We start from the raw sequence: 21,333 nt of genomic DNA, 5'->3' as shown, positions 1-21,333 counted from the left end.
AGATGGAACTGGAGGAGGAGGACATTGGATGGAGGAGGAGGGATGGAGGAGGAGGACATGGTATGGAGGAGATGGGACTGGAGGAGGAGAAGGGATGGGGGGTGATGAGACTGAGGGAGGAGGAGAAAATGGAATGGAGGAGGAGGAGGAAATGGGATGGAGGACATGTGATGGAGGAGGAGGAGGTGGACATAAGAATGGAGGAGATGGGACTGTAGGAGGAGGAGAAGGGATGGAGAACATGGGACTGGAGAAGGAGGACGTAGGATGGAGGAGATAGGACTGCAAGCAGAGGAGGACATAGGATGGAGGAAATGGGACTAGAGGAGGAAGAGGACATGGAATGGAGGAGGATGGGGACATAGGATGAAGGAGAAGGAAATCGGATGGGGAGATGAGACTGGAGGAGGAGAAGAACGACATGGGAAGGAGAAGGATGAGGACATGGAAAAGAGGAGGAGGAGGACATGGGATAGGGAGATGGGACTGGAGAAGGATGTGGGATAGAGAAGGAAGAAGAGATGGGACTGGAGGAGGAGGACGTGGGATGGAGGAGATGGGATTAGAGGAGGGAAGAGTGATTGAGTGAGGGATTGAAACAGTGTTAAAATAAAAGTGGGAGCACTGAAGGACTCGGTGGGATGGCCAGTGGGCAGATTCGGTGGGACAACCAGTGGGCAGGCCCTGGGGAATATTGGTGGTTAGGCCGGGGGCCTAAAACTGTGTAAAATTTCTGAAGGCTGCCCTGGACATGCTTGAAGTTGCCCAGAGGAAGCATGCCATAAACTCTAAGGTTGAGGCTGTTAAACTCTACTCAGAGGAACAGGAGCTCCCCCACTTCATCTTACCTCTGCAAAGGAGACATGCTTGAAGGTGCCCAGGGAGAGCACTGCCAAAGGTGCCGTACTCTCCCGAGTGTGGACTGACCACCAGTACCATAATAACCAAAGGAGCTCTAGGGCCAGGTCCTGCCCACATTATGGCACCTCTGATGTGATGGAGAACCTCTAACGTGAAGGGAGCCTCTGATGTAATGGGAGACCTCTGACGTGAAGGGATCCTCTGATGTGATAGGAGACCTCTGATGTAAAGTGCGCTACGTACTTAGTACAGAGTTCAGAGGGGTACTTCATGCAGATTGTAGAGTTTAGGGGTGAACTACACACAGAGTACAGATTTCAGTCCCCTTTCACAACTGCTTACCTCTGCATCACCCATCCATATCTCACTTTCACCTCTCCCACTCTCCCTCTTCCCGGCCTCCTCCTGACCCCCATTCCAGGCTGAAGCTTTGCTCCAGGTACTCTCTACTCACCGACTTGGTCAGCAGGGGGCTGCCTGGGGGAGGAGAGTATCCAGTGGAGCATGGAACCGGCCTTTGCTCAGACACAGTTTACACCATCCATTCTGGGGGGAAGTCTTTGCTCTGTCCTTGTCTTTATCCCACACTCAATAGGTCAGCAGTGAGGACTTTTACTACCCTTCACCAGGAATCCTTTAGGCAAGTCTTTGGCAGAAGCGGTGCAGCCTTTTTACAGAGCATCAGAGTGGCCCAGGGGGTAATTGCCCCCCTGCCCCTTGGCCCAGTCCTCCCCTGTTGGTTGTAACGAGTGGTTATTTGAGTTACTGTTGCCTTTCTATCATCTGGAACCAGTCTGCCCATTCTTCTCCGACCTCAACAAGGCATTTTCCTCTACACAACTGCCGCTTGCTGGATATTTTCTCTATTTCCCTCCATTCTCTGTAAACCCGAGAGATGGTTGTGCGTGAAAATCCGATAAGTAATCAGACCAGCCCGTGTGGAGCCAACAGTCACAACAACCATGCCACGTTCAAAGCACTTCAATTCCCTTTCTTCCCCAGTCTGATGCTCGGTTTGAACTTCAGCAAGCCGTCTTAACCAGGTCTAGATACCTAAATGCATTGAGTTGCTGCCATGTGATTAGCTGATTAGCAATTTGTGTTACCGAGCAATTGAACAGGTGTACCTAATAAAGTGGCCAGTGAGTGTATATCTAGGTCCGTTATATAGGCAAGTCTCTTATCTTTGCATCAACCTTAGGAATCAATAAAGTGCATTAGGTTTCACCATTCAGTGTAGGGAGTTCAGTCCTTCAGAATAATGCTTGGCTAGAAAGCCACGCGTTTTATGGAATCATCCCGCTTCCATAATGACTAATAATCACCAAAGGGCCTGCAGAGACTAGAACAGCGATAACCATCAATAACCACTTGAGGGGAAACAGTCTCTTCACCTAATGATATAAGAGTTAGATCAGGCTGAATAAACAAGTCCTCCGGGCATACAGTGTATGGCCACGTGCTGCCTAAAAACACATGTATGCTTAACGTGTTTTACCGCCGATGTGGCTTCCTCTACAGGAAGCGATGAAACTCGTTAAAAAATATTGTTTGAAATAACTTTTCCTTTGAGTGATTTAAAAAAAAAAATGTTTTTGCTTATTCAAAAATATGTTTCTTTGTAAATGATAAGAAAATAAAGTATTTCAATATATCAGTACAATATAGGGACTATTTCTAAAACATTTGTTGTACGTCAGAAGCATGCCTGCAAGCTGAACGGAATGTCACTGCATGCTTTCTAATAGATTCATTCCTGTATCATCAGCTCCATCTTGTGGCCAAAATGCAGAATATTTTCTCAATGAGGTATTTCAGAAAAATATACCTAATTTTTGCCACTAGATGAAGCTGATGGTACAGAAATTAATTTATTAGAAAGCATATGGTGAAATTTCGTTCAGCTTGCATGAACTTCGTAATTCTTCTTTCTTTTTGACTGCAGAATGGGAGGGTCCTTCTTTGTGTGCCCTAGTGGCTACCTGGTGTGATGGATGCTCCCCATTGGCTGAGAAAGATATCAATTGGTGGGTTCCTCCACGGCCCTGAAGATTTTCAATGGAGGTGTGATAATGTGACCATGGAAGATAGCAACAAGACTAGCCAGCAAGCCAAGACTCTAATGATGGCTCACTGGTCTTTACTCCCGGAGGAGCAGCTATGAAGGGTTACGAGACAGCAGTCTCTGATATGTAATTAATGGGTTTGAGGGTATTAGAAAGCATATGGTGAAATGTGGTTCAGCTTGCATGAACGTCCTAATTCTTCTTTCTTTTTGACTGCAGAATGGGAGGGTCCTTCTTTGAGTGCCAAGGTAGCTACCTGGTGTGATGGATGCTCCCCCATTGGCCGAGAGCCCGTGGGTTGATCCACGGGCTCTGAAGATTTTCAATGGAGGTGTGATGATGTGACCAGGGCCGTCTTTAATAATATGATTGGACTCTGGGCAAATATTTTTTTGGGCCCTCCCCAAACCACTTATTAACTATTTGCAGCCAGTGTGGGCTCAAGGGGCAGCTGCTTTGGGTCCCACAACAATGACTGGACTCAGGGTAGTTGCCCCTTTTACCCTGTGTTAGAGACGGCCCTGGATGTGACCACGGAAGACAGCAACAAGACTAGCCAGCGAGCCAGGACTCTAATGATGGCTCACTGGTCTTTACTCCTGGAAGAGCAGCTATCAAGGCAGTGGTGTATTTTGGTTTTGTGCTGCCCTAGGCAAGACTAAAATTGGGTGCCCACCTTCCCCCTCCTATGTAAATTTGTCCCACTCCTTCCTTTTTAACGGATGTGACTCCCTCCAAAACTGGAGGACTCCAAGTCCCAGCATGAACCCCTGAGATCTCATGAGAGGAGGTGAAAGAGAGAGAGAGGGGGGGTGGGTGAGGGAGGGAGAGAGAGAGGGGGGTAGGGGAGGGAGGGAGAGGGGGGATGAGAGAGGGGGGAGGGAGAGAGAGAGGGGGTGAGAGAGAGATAGAGGGGGATGAGAGAAAGAGAGAGGGGAATGAAAGAGAGACAGAGAGGGGGATGAAAGGGAGAGAGAGAGATGTGAGAGAGAGAGAGAAAGGGGGGGGCGGTGTGAGAGAGAGAGGGGGGGGGTAAGAGAGAGGGGGGATGAGAGAGAGGGGGGTGAGAGAGAGAGAGAGAGAGAAAGAGAGGGGGTGAGAGAGAGAGAGAGGGGGGGATGAGAGAGGAGGGTTGAGAGAGAGGGGGTGGGAGAGAGAGGGGGGGGTAAGAGAGAGGGGGGATGAGAGAGAGGGGGGAGAGAGAGAGGGTGAGAGAGAGAGGGGGATGAGTGAGAGAGAGAGGGGGGGTGAGAGAGAGAGCGGTTGGAGAGGCGGCTCTAGCAAGCAGTGGCCAAAAGGGTCTCAGGTGGAGGGGGGGCTGCTTTTTTGCTGCCCCCCTGCAAAGTGCCGCCCTAGGCCTGGGCTTTGTCGGCCTAGGCCAAAATACAGCACTGTATCAAGGGTCATAAGACAGCAGACTCTGATATGTAAAAAATGGGTTTGGGGGTTCAGAAAATGCATTGATGGGTAATGGTGGGTGGTGTGGGTGGGATTGGAGGGGATTGGGGCAGGAGCATCACATCATCATTTTGAAGAGAGTATTCATCACCTACATTCTTCCTTGAGTCTCCTCAGGCTCTTCAATGATCTCTTTTGTCCAGTAAGAAATATTTATACTTCGCTACCTTGGGTGAACTTTAGACACAGCTCTGTGCCGTTATCTCCGTACCTTGTGGCTACACTTACCCCAGTAGTAGGGAAAATCTCTTTCGGACATACAAATAAATAGGAAGACAATGCCCAGACAAATTCCCTGAGGCGGTGAGTAATCGGTGCATTGACTTACGGTGTCTTACTTACACTCAAGGACAGCATTTTGGCCGGTAGCTGCATTCAGCCTTAATCGTAGCCATCACAGCTACGGGCTGAAACGCGTAAATCTCTGTACTTTCTGTACTCCACCTGCATTATTAAAATCAGCACCTTCGGATGCACGAGTTGCCAGCTTTCCATTTCCCCCCTCTTTTAGACATAGTTAGCGGTTTAGGAGCATTTACAGAAATAAGAAATCAGTACTGACCTGTTATTATCAAAGATTTCAAATCCATAAATATCCAGAACACCAATCACAGTGTTCTTTCCATGAATCCTGGCATCGTAATTCTTCACCTCAATAATGCTGTTGATACGCCCAACAATCCAGCAGAAAAGCCTTTCGTAGAATGCCTGCGAAATGTATAGAGTGATAGATCAGAGCGAGGTCAGAATGAGGTCTGAGCAAGGTCATGGTGAGGTCACAACAAGGTCATATTGAGATCAGAGCAAGGTCATGGTAAGGTCATATTGAGGTCAGAGCACAGACCTAGGGAGGTCAAAGTTTAGTCATGCTCGGGTCAGAGCAAGGTCATGGTAAGGTCAGAGTGAGGTCAGAACAAGGTCATAGGGAGGTCCAAGGAAAGTGAGTGTGTGGTCAGGGTGAAGGTCAAGATCAGGGCAAAGTGAGGATGAGGTCCAAGCGAGATGAGAGCAAGGTCAGAGTGAGTTCATAGGTCAGAGTGAGGTCCTAATGAGGTCAGAAAAAGGTCTGAGTAAAGTCAGGATAAGATCAGAAGTTCGCGCAAAGTCAGGGTGAGGTCAGTTTGGGGTCTGAATGAGGTTATAGCGAGGCCAGAGTAAAGTAAGAGCAAGTTCTGAGTAAGATCAGGGTGAGGTCTTCTACTGAGTTTACCATCCTTAGGAATTCTCCCAACCTCTCCTCTCTACGCCTCTCACACCTCTCCTGGACTTCTCTTGAGTTGACCATCCCCAGGAATTCTCCCAACCTCTCCTGGACTTCTCTTGAGTTGACCATCCCCAGGAATTCTCTCAACCTCTCCTTCTCTCCACTCCTCTCCCACCTCTCCTGGACCTCTCTTTAATTGACCACCACCAGCCACCTTTGGCCTACATTGGCCCAGGCATCTCTGGCAAAGACCGCTTCTTTGTCCACCTCTCCTGGACTTCTCTTGAGTTGACCATCTCCAGGAATTCTCGCAACCTCTCCTTCTTTCCTCTCCTCTCTCACCTCTCCTGGACATCTCTTGAGTTGACCATCCCCAGAAATTCTCCCAATCTCTCATTCTCTCTACTCCTCTCTCACCTCTCCTGGACTTTTCTTGAGTTGACTATCCCCAGGGATTCTCCCAACCTCTCCTTCTCTCCACTCCTCTCCCACCTCTCCTAGACTTCTCTTGAGTTGACCATCCCCAGGGATTCTCCCAACCTTTCCTTCTCTTCACGCCTCTCCCACCTCTCCTGGCCTTCTCTTGAGTTGACCACCACCAGCTACCTTTGGCCTACCTTGGCACAGGCATCTCTGGCATAGGCCGCTTCTTTTACACCATGTCCCTTCTCGATGATCTCTCCCCCTCCTGCAGCCATAGTACGGTATAGAAGGGTCTTCCGCACGGCGTCGGGGTCACAACACGTCAACTCTGCGATATAATGAACCAGGTCCTCATCCTCCAGAACCACACAGTCACTGTCCATCTCAAAACATAGATTACCCTATGAAGAATGAATAAACAATGTAACACAATAGGGATTAAATCTGAACTCCGGCCTTCCCTTCAGTCCTGGCTGCTCTCCTAGATTGAAATGGCTTACTCTGATTTCACTGCACAATGTGAGCTTCTCCCAATTAGAACCTGACTGTTCCTGGCCCAGGGAGGATCAGCATTACGTGCGTGTGGGCATTATCTAGGCTGGTCGGCATGAAAATAAAGCCTGCCTTGGAACACCTACTCTTCCAGACTGACTTTGTCAATCAAGGCATTTTGATATTTGCATAACTCCTCCCAAGAGTCAGCCCATGAGGGCTCTTGAGAGGAGTAATGAGGTGGGGTGCTGATGTTTTCAGTAAGCTATGTTCAGACCCCTGCCGGCTCCTCCTACTAGCCACGGTCTGCCTGTATTGTATAAGCTTACAGTACATTTGTGTGATGGTCGCTAGGAAACATGTCCCTTACGTTGGTGGTCAGTGGGAAGAATGTCCCTTACGTTGGTGGTCAGTGGGAAGAATGTCCCTTACGTTGGTGGTCAGTGGGAAGAATGTCCCTTACATTGGTGGTCAGTGTGAAGAATGTTCCTTACATTGGTGGTCAGTGGGAAGAATGTTCCTTCCATTGGTGGTCAGTGGGAAGAATGCTCCTTACATTGGTGGTCAGTGGGAAGAATTCTCCTTACATTGGTGGTCAGTGGGAAGAATGTTCCTTACATTGGTGGTCAGTGGGAAGAATGTTCCTCACATTGATGATCAGTGGGAAGAATGCTCCTTACATTGATGGTCAGTGGGAAGAATGTTCCTTACATTGGTGGCTAGTGGGAAGAATGTTTCTTACATTAGGGGTCAATGGGAAGATTGCTCCTTATTGGTGATCAGTGTGAACAAAGTCCCTTACATTGGTGGCCAGTGCTAAGAATGCTTCTTACATTGGGGGTCAGTGGCAAGAATGTTACTTAAATTTGTGGTCAGTGGGAAGAATGCTGCTTACATTGGTGGCCAGTGGGAAGAATGCTCCTGGCATTGGAGGTCGTGGCAAGAATGCTCCTTACATTGTTGGCCATTGGGAAGAATGTCCCTTATATTTGAGGTCAGTGGCAAGAATGTTCCTTACATTGGGGGTCAGTGGCAAGAATGTTACTTAAATTTGTGGTCAGTGGGAAGAATGCTGCTTACATTGGTGGCCAGTGGGAAGAATGCTCCTGGCATTGGAGGTCGTGGCAAGAATGCTCCTTACATTGTTGGCCATTGGGAAGAATGTCCCTTATATTTGAGGTCAGTGGCAAGAATGTTCCTTACATTGGGGGTCAGTGGGAAGAATGCTCCTTACATTGGTGGCCAGTGGGAAGACTGCTCCTGATATTGGAGGTCAGTGGCAAGAATGTCCCTTACATTGGTGGCCAGTGGGAGGAATGTCCCTAACATTGGTGGTCAGTAGGAAAAATGCTCCCTATATTGGTGGTCGGGGAGAAGAATGCCCCTTACATTGGTGGTTTTGAGAAGAATGCCCCCTTGCCCCCTCTGGAGGAACCCTGTTAAGAAGAATTACTCTACAGATCTGTTTGTAATAAAGTCTTTCTGAGATGTTTCTTTTCAAAGATGACAATTCAGAGCCGGCTGAGATATGATGGAGAGGAACAGCCGAATATACAATTCAAATTCCTCCAGATGGTCCCACCACGAGGACACCTTGCAGCTTTTCTTTTTTAAAACGAAATGATTATTTGATATTTTGCAGTTGCGGGATTATACTCTGCAGTCATTTTATATGGAATCAGGGATTCTCATTGCTGTTTGTTGAGTCTTTTTATCGGTTAAATACATTTACAGATTTATTTTTACAATATGATGACATTCGGCTTTTCTGAACTTCTTCTCATTCATCCCATTTCTCAACCACCATCTATAAAACTTCTCATGCGCTGAACCCTTATCTCCAGAGATCCTTTCCACATGCCATCTGACATCACCCAACCGCCTAAAATCTGCAAAATCTGTCCATGAAATCCACTTCACAAGGCCAAATATAAAGCCTCAGTATCCCCCTGCTCTTTAATTGGGTGAATATCCGTCACTACAGACACATTCTATTTCCATATTTATTCTATGACACCATAATAATGGCGAGGGAGGACCTGGCCCCCTCAATTCTTTTAACTAGAGAACCCATATTGGTCATGATCCTTTATGGCAGGGGTTGTCGGAGTGAAGTAATTTTTAAAAAGAGAATATTGGCAATATTTATGAACATTTGGTGGTGGCAACAAGTTTTACGACTATGCACCATATAAATCTTATCTCTCCAGGTCCCATCTGTGGGCTCAGGTCACAGAATCCTAAGAGGGGCCCTTACCAGGTGAAGAATGGCAGCCAGGATCTTGTACACGGAGTCCACCTCTTCCTCGGTGAAGCCGATCACCTTCATGGAATCCACCACCAATTTGTAGCTCGATTTATCATTGATGACATTCTGACAACAGACAAAGAGATGGTATGTCGGGTAAGAACATTCTGTCATTGGATACTGCTTCGGGGGGCCCCACAGATCTACATAAAGCCAACCTGTCATATAATGAAAGACCTGAGCACCGTCCCTTATCTCCACTCCCTACCTACCTCTGAGCACCGTCCCTTGTCTTTACTTCCAACTCACCTCTGAGCACCGTCCTTTGTCTCCATCCCCTACCCACCTCTGAGCACCATCCCCTTTCTCCGCCCCCTACCCACCTCTGAGCATCGTCCCTTGTCACCATACCCATCTACCTCTGAGCACCATCCCTTGTCTTTACTCCCAACTCACCTCTGAGCACAGTCCCTTGTCTCCATCCCCTACCCACCTCTGAGCACCATCTTTTTTCTCCACCCCCTACCCACCTCTGAGCATCGTCCCTTATCTCTGCCCCCTACCCACCCCTGAGCACTGTCCCTTGTCTCCACTCCCTACCCACCTCTGAGCACCATCTTTTTTCTCCACCCCCTACCCACCTCTGAGCATCGTCCCTTATCTCCGCCCCCTACCCACCCCTGAGCACTGTCCCTTGTCTCCATCCCCTACCCACCTCTGAGCACCATCTTTTTTCTCCACCCCCTACCCACCTCTGAGCATCGTCCCTTATCTCCGCCCCCTACCCACCCCTGAGCACCGTCCCTTATCTCCACTCCCTACCTACCTCTGAGCACCGTCCCTTATCTTTACTTCCAACTCACCTCTGAGCACCGTCCCTTGTCTCCATCCCCTACCCACCTCTGAGCACCATCCCCTTTCTCCGCCCCCTACCCACCTCTGAGCATCGTACCTTGTCACCATACCCATCTATTTCTGAGCACCATCCCTTGTCTTTACTCCCAACTCACCTCTGAGCACCGTCCCTTGTCTCCATCCCCTACCCACCTCTGAGCACCATCTTTTTTCTCTACCCCCTACCCACCTCTGAGCATCGTCCCTTATCTCCGCCACCCTACCCACCCCTGAGCACTGTCCCTTGTCTCCACTCCCTACCCACCTCTGAGCACCACCCTTTGTCTCTGCCCCCTACCCACCTCTTAGCACCGTCCCTTGTGTCCACTCCCTACCCACCTCTGAGCACCGTCCCTTGTCTCCACTCCCTACCCAACACTGAGCACCAACCCTTGTCTCCACACCCTACCCACCTCTGAGCAACATCCCTTGTCTCCACTTTCTACCCACTTCTGAGCACCGACCCTTGTCTCCACACCCTACCCACTTCTGAGCACCATCCCTTGTCTCCACCCTCTACCTACCTTGGAGCACCATCCCTTGTCTCCACTCCCTACCCACCTCTGAGCACCACCCTTTGTCTCTGCCCCCTACCCACCTCTTAGCACCGTCCCTTGTGTCCACTCCCTACCCACCTCTGAGCACCGTCCCTTGTCTCCACTCCCTACCCAACACTGAGCACCAGCCCTTGTCTCCACACCCTACCCACCTCTGAGCAACATCCCTTGTCTCCACTTTCTACCCACTTCTGAGCACCGACCCTTGTCTCCACACCCTACCCACTTCTGAGCACCATCCCTTGTCTCCACCCTCTACCTACCTCGGAGCACCATCCCTTGTCTCCACTCCCTACCCACCTCTGAGACACCATCCCTTGTCTTCACTCGCTACCCACCTCAGAGCACCGTCCCTTGTCGCCATTCTCTACCCACCTCTGAGCATAGACTCTTGTCTCCACACCCTACCCACCTCTGAGCACCGTCCCTTGTCTCCACACCCTACCCACCTCTGAGCACCGACCCTTGTCTCCACCCCTTACCCCCCTCTGAGCAACGATCCTTGTCTCCACACCCTACCCACCTCTGAGCACCGTCCCTTGTCTCCACACCCTACCCACCTCTGAGCATCGTCCCTTGTCTCTGCCCCTACTTACCTCTGAGCATTGTCCCCTGTCTCTGCCCCATCCACCTCTGAAAATTGTCCCCCCTCTCTGCCCCATCCACCTCTGAGCACCATCACTTGTCTCCACACCCTACCCACCTCTGAGCATCGTCCAGTGGCGGCCGGCCCATAGGGGGCGCAGGGGCGCCGCCCCCCCCCCAAAAAAAAGAAAAAGAAAAAAAAAAGATTAAAAAAAAAATGTTTTTGCCCACAAGGGGCGCCCGTCTCATTGGTGCCTATGGGGGTGGGGTTTTCCACCCGTAGAGGCGCCGATAGACGGCCTTCTGGGGCGTAACTGTAGTGCAGAGCTCTGCGCTACACCACCCCCCTTTTGGCGTCCGCCGCATTGGTGCCGATGGGGGGTGGGGTTTTCCACCAGCAGAGGCGCCAATTGGCGGCCTTCTGGGGCGTAACTGTAGCGCAGAGCAATGCGCTACACCACCCCCTTTTGTGATGTCTTGGATCATGATTGGTCCAGACTCCAGCCTGAACCAATCATGATTCAGGACATCCATGGTGACCTCGTTGGGGGCGGTGCCTGTCCGTGCATCAGTCACTCACCGTCACCGCCCGGTCACCTTCCCGCCGCAGCCCGCCGCAGAAGAGGAGTCGCGAGGAGGGGAGAAGCCGCCGCCGGGAGCCGAGCAGAAGAGGACGGACGTCGGAGTCGCGAGGAGGGGAGAAGCCGCCGCCGGGAGCCGAGCCGTCGCCAGGTAAGTGCCTATTCCATCACCTGCGCCATGCCTGTACCACCTGTGCCATTCCTATTCCACCACCTGTGCCATGACTTTACCATCACCTGTGCCATGCCTGTACCATCTGTGCCATGCCTATTCCACCACCTGCGCCATGCCTATTCCACCACCTGTGTCATGACCTTACCATCACCTGTGCCATGCCTGTACCATCTGTGCCATGCCTATTCCATCACCTGCGCCACGCCTGTACCATCTGTGCCATGCCTATTCCACCACCTGTGCCATGACCTTACCATCACCTGTGCCATGCCTATTCCATCACCTGTGCCATGCCTGTACCATCTGTGCCATGCCTATTCCATCACCTGCGCCATGCCTGTACCATCTGTGCCATGCCTATTCCACCACCTGTGCCATGCCGGTACCATCTGTGCCATGCCTATTCCATCACCTGTGCCATGCCTATACCATCTATGCCATGCCTATTCCATCACCTGTGCCATGCCTGTACCATCTGTGCCCTGCCTATACCATCACCTGTGCCATGCCTGTACCATCACCTGTGCCATGCCTGTACCATCTGTGCCATGCCTATTCCATCACTTGTGCCATGCCTATACCATCTGTGCCATGCCTATTCCATTACCTGTGCCATGCCTGTACCATCACCTGTGCAATGCCTTTACCATCACCTGTGCCATGCCTATACCATCACCTGTGCCATGCCTATACCATCACCTGTGCCATGCCTATTCCATCACCTGTGCCATGCCTGTACCATCTGTGCCATGCCTATTCCATCACCTGTGCCATACCTATACCATCTGTGCCATGCCTATTCCACCACCTGTGCCATGCCTATACCATCTGTGCCATGCCTATTCCACCACCTGTGCCATGCCTATACCATCATCTGTGCCATGCCTATTCCATCACCTGTGCCATGCCTATATCATCTGTGCCATGCCTATTCCATCACCTGTGCCATGACCTTACCATCACCTGTGCCATGCCTGTACCATCTGTGCCATGCCTATAACATCTGTGCCATGCCTATTCCATCACCTGTGCCATGCCTATACCATCTGTGCCATGCCTATTCCATCACCTGTGCCATGCCTGTACCATCTGTGCCCTGCCTATACCATCACCTGTGCCATGCCTGTACCATCACCTGTGCAATGCCTGTACCATTTGTGCCATGCCTATTCCATCACCTGTGCCATGCCTATACCATCTGTGCCATGCCTATTCCATCACCTGTGCCATGCCTGTACCATCACCTGTGCAATGCCTGTACCATCACCTGTGCCATGCCTATTCCACCACCTGCGCCATGCCTATTCCACCACCTGTGCCATGACCTTACCATCACCTGTGCCATGCCTATTCCATCACCTGTGCCATGCCTATTCCATCACCTGCGCCATGCCTGTACCATCTGTGCCATGCCTATTCCACCACCTGTGCCATGACCTTACCATCACCTGTGCCATGCCTATTCCATCACCTGTGCCATGCCTGTACCATCTGTGCCATGCCTATTCCACCACCTGCGCCATGCCTATTCCACCACCTGTGCCATGACCTTACCATCACCTGTGTCATGCCTATTCCATCACCTGTGCCATGCCTGTACCATCTGTGCCATGCCTATTCCATCACCTGCTCCATGCCTGTACCATCTGTGCCATGCCTATTCCACCACCTGTGCCATGACCTTACCATCACCTGTGCCATGCCTATTCCATCACCTGTGCCATACCTGTACCATCTATGCCATGCCTATTCCTTCACCTGCGCCATGCCTGTACCATCTGTGCCATGCCTATTCCACCACCTGTGCCATGCCTGTACCATCTGTGCCATGCCTATTCCACCACCTGTGCCATGCCTGTACCATCTGTGCCATGCCTATTCCATCACCTGTGCCATGCCTATACCATCTGTGCCATGCCTATTCCATCACCTGTGCCATGCCTGTACCTTCTGTGCCCTGCCTATACCATCACCTGTGCCATGCCTGTACCATCACCTGTGCCATGCCTGTACCATCTGTGCCATGCCTATTCCATCACCTGTGCCATGCCTATACCATCTGTGCCATGCCTATTCCATCACCTGTGCCATGCCTGTACCATCACCTGTGCAATGCCTGTACCATCACCTGTGCCATGCCTATACCATCACCTGTGCCATGCCTATACCATCACTTGTGCCATGCCTATTCCATCACCTGTGCCATGCCTGTACCATCTGTGCCATGCCTATTCCATCACCTGCGCCATGCCTGTACCATCTGTGCCATGCCTATTCCATCACCTGTGCCATGCCTATACCATCTGTGCCATGCCTATTCCACCACCTGTGCCATGCCTATACCATCTGTGCCATGCCTATTCCACCCCCTGTGCCATGCCTATACCATCATCTGTGCCATGCCTATTCCATCACCTGTGCCATGCCTATACCATCTGTGCCATGCCTATTCCATCACCTGTGCCATGACCTTACCATCACCTGTGCCATGCCTGTACCATCACCTGTGCAATGCCTATTCCATCACCTGTGCCATGCCTATACCATCACCTGTGCCATGCCTATTCCATCACCTGTTCCATGCCTATACCATCTGTGCCATGCCTATTCCATCACCTGTGCCATGCCTGTACCATCTGTGCCATGCCTATACCATCACATGTGCCATGCCTATGCCATCACCTGTGCCATGCCTGTATCATGACCTCAAAGTCATGCAATTTTTTTACCGCGTTTTTTGCCGCGAAGCAATACCTATTACATTTTTGTTTTTGCGCCCCCCCAAAAATTTTGAGCACCAGCCGCCACTGGCATCGTCCCTTGTCTCCGCCCCTACTTACCTCTGAGCATTGTCCCCTGTCTCTGCCCACTGGCATCGTCCCTTGTCTCCGCCCCTACTTACCTCTGAGCATTGTCCCCTGTCTCTGCCCCATCCACCTCTGAAAATTGTCCCCTTGTCTCCACTCGCCATCTACTTCTGAGCGCCGTCCCTTGTCTCCACTCCCCGTCTACCTCTGAGCGCTGTCCCTTGTCTCCACACCCTACCCACCTCTGAGCACCATCCCTTGTCTCCACTCCCTACCCACCTCTGAGCACCGACCCTTGTCTCCACCCCCTACCCCCCTCTGAGCACTTATCCTTGTCTACACACCCTACCCACCTCTGAGCACTGTTCCTTGTCTCCACACCATACCCACCTCTGAGAATCGTCCCTTGACTCTGCCCCTACTTACCTCTGAGCATTGTCCCCTGTCTCTGCCCCATCCACTTCTGAAAATTGTCTCCTTGTCTCCACTCGCCATCTACTTCTGAGCGCGGTTCCCTTGTCTCCACACCCTCCCCACAACTGAGCACCGTTGCTGGTCTCCAACCCCCATCTACATCTGAGCACAGTCCCTTATCTCTCCGCCCCCTACCTACCTCTGGGTACCATCCCTTGTCTCCACTCCCTACCCATCTCTGAGAACCGTCCCTTGTCTCCACACCCTAACCATTTATCAATTATTTTATTTATTTAAAAAATGATATTTAAAAAATCCTTTTTAATATTTTGTATTTTCATATCCAGTCCGTAGGTGGAGCTCTCAGCTCTTTCTGACATACTTATCCATGTTTTTTTTATTCTTAATAAAAGTAATGAACAAATATACACAAAAAAAAACACAGATAACACTGAGGGGATATTTATATATTTATTTAAAAAGTTGCCCCCCCTGGAATCTCAACTTCCCCTTCAAAGTGGTTGTTAAGCCACTTCATACCATCCTTTCTCGTCTGTTTAATAATCCTGTGTGCCCCTGTGTCTGTGTTTTTAAAAAAATAAGGTGTTCTTTACCAGTTTTCAGAGCGCCGAGCACCGATCACGTGACCCAGCGGCTCTCTCCTCTCCCCGTCTGACAGCTGCCTGCAGTGGGTGGGGCAGAGGATTCCTCACTATTGTCAGTTGGGAGGGGAGGAGGAGGAAGAGAAGAGGGGAGAGGAGGGGAGAGGCAGCGGGTTACGTGAGCGGCGATCGGCGCTCTGAAAACTTGTAAACAATGACTTATTTTTATAAAACACAGACACAGGATTATTAAACAGACTGTAGACAGGATATAAAACTTTAAATGAAACTACAGCAGCAGGAGGGGCACTGACACAGGAGCAGACAGAGAGGAAGGGAGGGGGGAGAGAGAACAGAGGAGGACAGGAGGGCTGCCGATGATGGAGGCACGTAGACTGACCACGGTGTCAGGGCTCAGCAGCCATGGTATACCGTGATTAGTTTACAGAGGGGAGGACATAGCCAGGCAGAATCAGCCAGGTATTTTAGGTGATACCGGGGGGGGGGCAAATTACACAGCACAAGTGCTGTATAACATGCTTTAAGGGAACAGGATAATTTTTTTATTTATTTTTTTTTTAGGTTAAGAAATGCTTTAAAAACAAATGCTACCAATTTCCCTTTAAAAATAAGTATGCAAAATAAGTATAATGACTAAGCCCCTCCCCTTCATGGCTTTGTTAAAAAGGGGCGGGGCATGGGTGACATTAAAATGATGCCCCCCCCCTGAAAAAAGTTCTGCGGACGCCCATGGTGGTAGGTGAACAGGGTGAATCCCCTGAAAATGGTGGGTGAACAGGGAGTCATTGAGAGAAATAGTATGCCATTGTTGGTGGCAGTGAAAGAAATGGTGTCTCATCACTGGTGTCAAAAGAATAAATGGTTTGCCATTGTTCCTGTCAGTGGGAGGAATAGTGCCCTACCATTGGTGTCAGTGGGAGGAATAGTGCCCCATCATTGGTGTCAATGGGAGGAATAGTGCCCCATCATTGGTGTCTTTGGGAGGAATAGTGCCCCATCATTGGTGTCAGTGGGAGGAATAGTGTCCCATCATTGGTGTCAGTGGGGGGAATAGTGCCCACTCATTGGTGTCAGTAGGAAGGAATAGTGCCCCACCATTGGTGTCTTTGGGAGGAATAGTGCCCCATCATTGGTGTCAATGGGAGGAATAGTGCCCCATCATTGGTGTCAGTGGGAGCAATGGTGTCCCATCATTGGTGTCAGTGAGAGGAATAGTGCCCCATCATTGGTGTCAGTGGGAGGAATAGTGCCCCATCATTGGTGTCAGTGGGAGGAATAGTGCCCCATCATTAGTATCAGTGGGAGGAAAAGTGCCCCATCATTGGTGTCAGTGGGAGGAATAGTGCCCCATCATTGCTGTCAGTGGGAGCAATAGTGTCCCATCATTGGTGTCAGTGGGAGGAATAGTGTCCCATCATTGGTGTCAGTGGGGGGAATAGTGCCCACTCATTGGTGTCAGTAGGAAGGAATAGTGCCCCACCATTGGTGTCTTTGGGAGGAATAGTGCCCCATCATTGGTGTCAATGGGAGGAATAGTGCCCCATCATTGGTATCAGTGGGAGGAATAGTGTCCCATCATTGGTGTCAGTGAGAGGAATAGTGCCCCATCATTGGTGTCAGTGGGAGGAATAGTGCCCCATCATTGGTGTCAGTGGGAGGAATAGTGCCCCATCATTGGTGTCAGTGGGAGGAAAAGTGCCCCATCATTGGTGTCAGTGGGGGGAATAGTGCCCCATCATTGGTGTCAGTGGGAGGAATAGTGCCCCATCATTGGTATCAGTGGGAGGAAAAGTGCCCCATCATTGGTGTCAGTGGGAGGAATAGTGCCCCATCATTGGTATCAGTGGGAGGAATAGTGCCCCATCATTGGTGTCAGTGGGAGGAATAGTGCCCCATCATTAGTGTCAGTGGGAGTAATAGTGCCCCATCATTGGTGTCAGTAGGAGGAATAGTGCCCTATCATTGGTGTCAGTGGGAGGAATAGTGTCCCATCATTGGTGTCAGAGGGAGGAATAGTGTCCCATCATTGGTGTCAGTGGGAGGAATAGTGTCCCATCATTGGTGTCAGTGGGAGGCATAGAGCCCCATCATTGGTGTCAGTGGAAGGAATAGTGCCCCATTATTGGTGTCAGTGGGAGGAATAGTGTCCCATCATTGGTGTCAGTGGGAGGAATAGTGTCCCATCATTGGTGTCAGTGGAAGTAGTAGTCCCCGAATGTTGGTGTCAGTGGGAGGTGAACAGGGGAATTCCTCTCTTAAAATAGATAAATGTTTTAAAATACAGAATGACGATTGTCCATCAAACATTCACTCCAATTGCACAATAAATCCTTTATAAATGAAGATATAAACACAATAAATTTATGTCAATTTTCACCAAAAAAAAATTATTAAATTGGTTATTTTGCCCCAAAATCAATTCATTTACCCCCCCCCCCCAACGGCATGACATCTTTGCACCCCAAGAAGACATTTCTCCCATCCCCCAGGGGGTGCTCATTAAAGTGGACCTTCACCTTTTTTTTATGTTGCCCCCTCCCCCTCCTGTAACAGAATTGCAAAAAAAAAATCATTATTAGTAAATATGTAGATAGTATTTATTTTTTCCTGAACTTGGGGTCCATCATTCTGATCTATATTTTTGCTGGTAAGTGTGGAGTTCCTCTTTCTGTGAATACTGAGATCTGGGATCAGGGGTCTGGGATCAGGGGTCTGGGACCTGGTCTGGGATCAGGGATCTGGGACCTGGAATCAGGGATCTGGGAGCAGGGATCTGGGATAAGGGATCTGGAATTAGGGATCTGGTCTGGGATCAGGGATCTGGTCTGGGGTCAGGGATCTGGGATCAGGAATATGGGATCTGTGATCTGTGATCAGGGATCAGGCATCTGGGATCAGGGATATGGGAACTGTGATATGGGATCTGGGATCAGGGATCTGTGATATGGGATCTGGGATATGGGATCTGTGATAAAAGATCTGGGATATGGGATCTGTGATCAGGGAATCTGGTCTGAGATCAGGGATCAGGGATCTGGTCTGGGAGCAGGGATCTGGAATCGGGGATCTGGTCTGTGATCAGGGATATGTGATCAGGGATCTTGTCTGAGATCATGGATCTGGGATCAGGGATCTGGTCTGGTATCTGGGAGCAGGGATCTGGAATCAGGGATCTGGTCTGTGATCAGGGATCTGGGGTCAGGGATCTGTGATCCGGGGTCTGGTCTGAGATCAGGGATCTGGGATCAGGGATCTGGTCTGGGGTCAGGGATCTGGGATCAGGGATCTGGAATCAGGGACTGGTGACCGGTCCTCTTTAGCAACGTTCCATGCCGGATCTTTGCGCTCTGTTATAAAGAATAATCGTACATTGAAGGTCGCCGCCATGACGCACTCCGCTGCGCCCTGCGACTCTGAGGAGATGTTTTATTGCCCTCCATGCCCAATATCTCTGCGCCCGTCTAATAAACCGGAATCAGCGATTTATCTTCCCCCCCGCCGCCGCCCGACGCTCGCCGTTCTCGCTGAGACAGAAAACAATGTTCTGCAGTTCATGAATTATGAAGCATCTGCAGCAACATTTCCCGGCGGAGGTCAAAAGTTCAAGAACATCAGAAGGGAAATGATGAGTGAATGAGCGGCGTGTAACGAGGAGATAACGATGAGACGCGGTTTATGTATGAGAGCTTTATGTCATCCGGGATTTATCCATCACATCCGATACGTCTCGTATCCCCGGTGTCCATGTCAGGAAATTCACTGATCCCTCTGCTATAGAGAGAATGACATCTGCGCCGTCAGGCTCCGCCCCTTTCATTATAGATACTTTGTTACATTGTCAGGTTAAAAAATAATACAATGAGTTCAACTAACAGATAGAAAATAAAAGCTGCCGCCGCCCCCCTGGACCCGAAATCCGCAGAGGACCAATCACTCCAATGGGGGAAAGTCCTTCTGGGTCTCCCAAGACACGGGTTCAAGCAGCAAAAATGTCTTCCCTATCACTGTGCCTCCCACTATCATTTATCCTCATCAGAGTCCCCCCTTACATCAGGTTTCCCCATGACAGTGCTCCTTTACATTAGGTGTCCACTTCATGTATGAGAGTCCCTATCAGTGTCCCTCTTTTGATCAGCTGTCCCCATCAGAGTCTCCCCTTACATCAGGTGTTCGCTTAAGAGTCATCCCTTACATCAGGTGTCCCCATCAGAGTGCCTCTTTATATCAAGTGTCCCCATCAAAGTGCCTCTTTATATCAAGTGTTCCCATCAGAGTCCCCCCTTACATCAAGTGTCCCCGTCAGAGCCCCCCCTTACATCAAGTGTCCCCCTCAGAGCCCCCCTTACATTAGGTGTCCCCATCAGAGTCCTCCCTTACATCAGGTGTCCCCATCAGAGTGCCTCCTTACATCAAATGTCCCCATCAGAGTCCCCCTTACATCAGGTGTCTTTATCAGAGTCCCCCCTTACATCTGGTGTCCCCATCAGAGCCCCCCTTACATCAAGTGCCTCCATCAGATTCCCCCTTACATCAAATGTCCCCATGAGAGTCCCCCCTTACGTCAGGTGTCCCCATCAGAGTCCCCCTTACATCAGGTGTCCCATTCAGAGCCCCCCCCTTCTTCAGGTGTCTCCATCAGAGCCCCCCCTTACATCAGGTTTCCCCATCAGAGCCCCCCTTACATCAGGTGTCCCCTTCAGGTGTCCCCCATCAGATTCCCCCTTACAGCAGATGTGCCAATCAAAGTCCCCCCTTACATAGAGTTTCCCCATCAGAGTCCCCTTTACATCAGGTGTCCCAATCAGAGTCCCCTTTATATCAAGTGTGCCGATCAGAGTCCCCCCTTACATCACATGTGCCCATCAGAGTCCCCCCTTACATAAAGTGTCCCCATTAGAGTTCCTCTTACATCAGGTGTCCCTACCAGAGTCCCCCCTTACATCAAGCGTCCCAACCAGAGTCCCCCTTTACATCAAGTGTTCCAATCAGAGTCCCCCCTTACATCAAGTATCCCCCCTTACATCAGATTTGTCCATCAGAATCCCCTTACATCAAGTGTCCCTATCAGAGTCCCCCCTTACATCAGATGTGCCCATGAGAGTCCCCCCCTTACATCAAATGCCCATCAGTGTGCCCCCTTACATCAAGTTGTAATGCTATCACCTACTGGACACACAAAAAGCTGTAGCAAGCGAGCATGTGGTTCAGTTATCATAGATCAGCCATGACAGTCTTGCAGAACAGTTACACATTGCCACAGTGATATTACCCCCCTCCCACCTCCTCTAATTCATGGAATGCAAAGGTTTTACACTTCAAAAAAAAAATTAATAAACCAGCACTTAGGCCTGTGCAGAGCTGTAAACCACTAATTAAGTCCTGGCAGGATGTTTGTTTCTTCTGTCCAGGCCTATCGTACAACTATGACCAAACCCATTAGGGATAACCAGAACTAATGGGGATTGTAAAAGGCATTCAGAGAGCTCTGCCCAATTCAAAACTTAAATCCACACACGATTCATAAGCTCAGACAGGAACATGACACATTAATAAGTATATATTTGGATGGGAAATATTGTACTGAACGAATTAAGGCCATACATGACTACACTAGCACATATAGAAGGGAAGATAGCTGTCAGATATTCCCTGGGTGACAAGTTTATATGAGCTACCCTGTGTTTAGTATCCCTGGATACGAAATTCAATGCTGAACAATAATCTATCAGTTTCAAGAATGCCATTGGTACATATTGGAAGATATGAATAGTGGTATAAAACTGTCCATACAGGAGGGAGCTGATATTGTCATAAACCCAGGACAGCCCTTGGCCACTCTGTTTTATGGGTCAGGAGCATCTGTCAACACCCCTTTGATCCCAGAGAAAAAAGGGAGACCTAATAAGGTAGAGGAGTTCTCCTTTACCATCAAAGCAGGAACATCT

At 49.9% G+C, this 21,333-nt stretch overlaps 1 protein-coding gene and 1 long non-coding RNA gene across 3 annotated transcripts in view; both read right to left on the bottom strand.

Moving 5' to 3' along the window:
• The window catches only part of LOC309556750, a 489,144-nt gene that overhangs the window by 259,723 nt on the left and 208,088 nt on the right, over positions 1 to 21,333 (bottom strand). The window lies entirely within an intron of this gene.
• LOC309556744 (unconventional myosin-Ig-like) overlaps positions 1 to 21,333 on the bottom strand; it is a 314,471-nt gene that overhangs the window by 219,753 nt on the left and 73,385 nt on the right. For both annotated transcript variants that reach the window (XM_082259231.1, XM_082259232.1), the window contains exons 7-9: positions 8,762 to 8,878; positions 6,207 to 6,413; positions 4,948 to 5,093 (exon numbers count right to left, since the gene is read on the bottom strand). In XM_082259231.1, coding sequence (XP_082115357.1) covers positions 4,948 to 5,093; positions 6,207 to 6,413; positions 8,762 to 8,878 — 470 coding nt within the window. The remainder of the gene's footprint in view (positions 1 to 4,947; positions 5,094 to 6,206; positions 6,414 to 8,761; positions 8,879 to 21,333) is intronic.

This window comes from Pelophylax lessonae (genome assembly GCF_965119305.1).
Source record: "Pelophylax lessonae genome assembly, chromosome: 5".
Classification (NCBI taxonomy): Eukaryota; Metazoa; Chordata; class Amphibia; order Anura; family Ranidae; genus Pelophylax; species Pelophylax lessonae.
The sequence above is the reverse complement of the archived record's forward strand: the minus strand, read 5'-3'. Positions and strand labels throughout refer to the sequence as shown.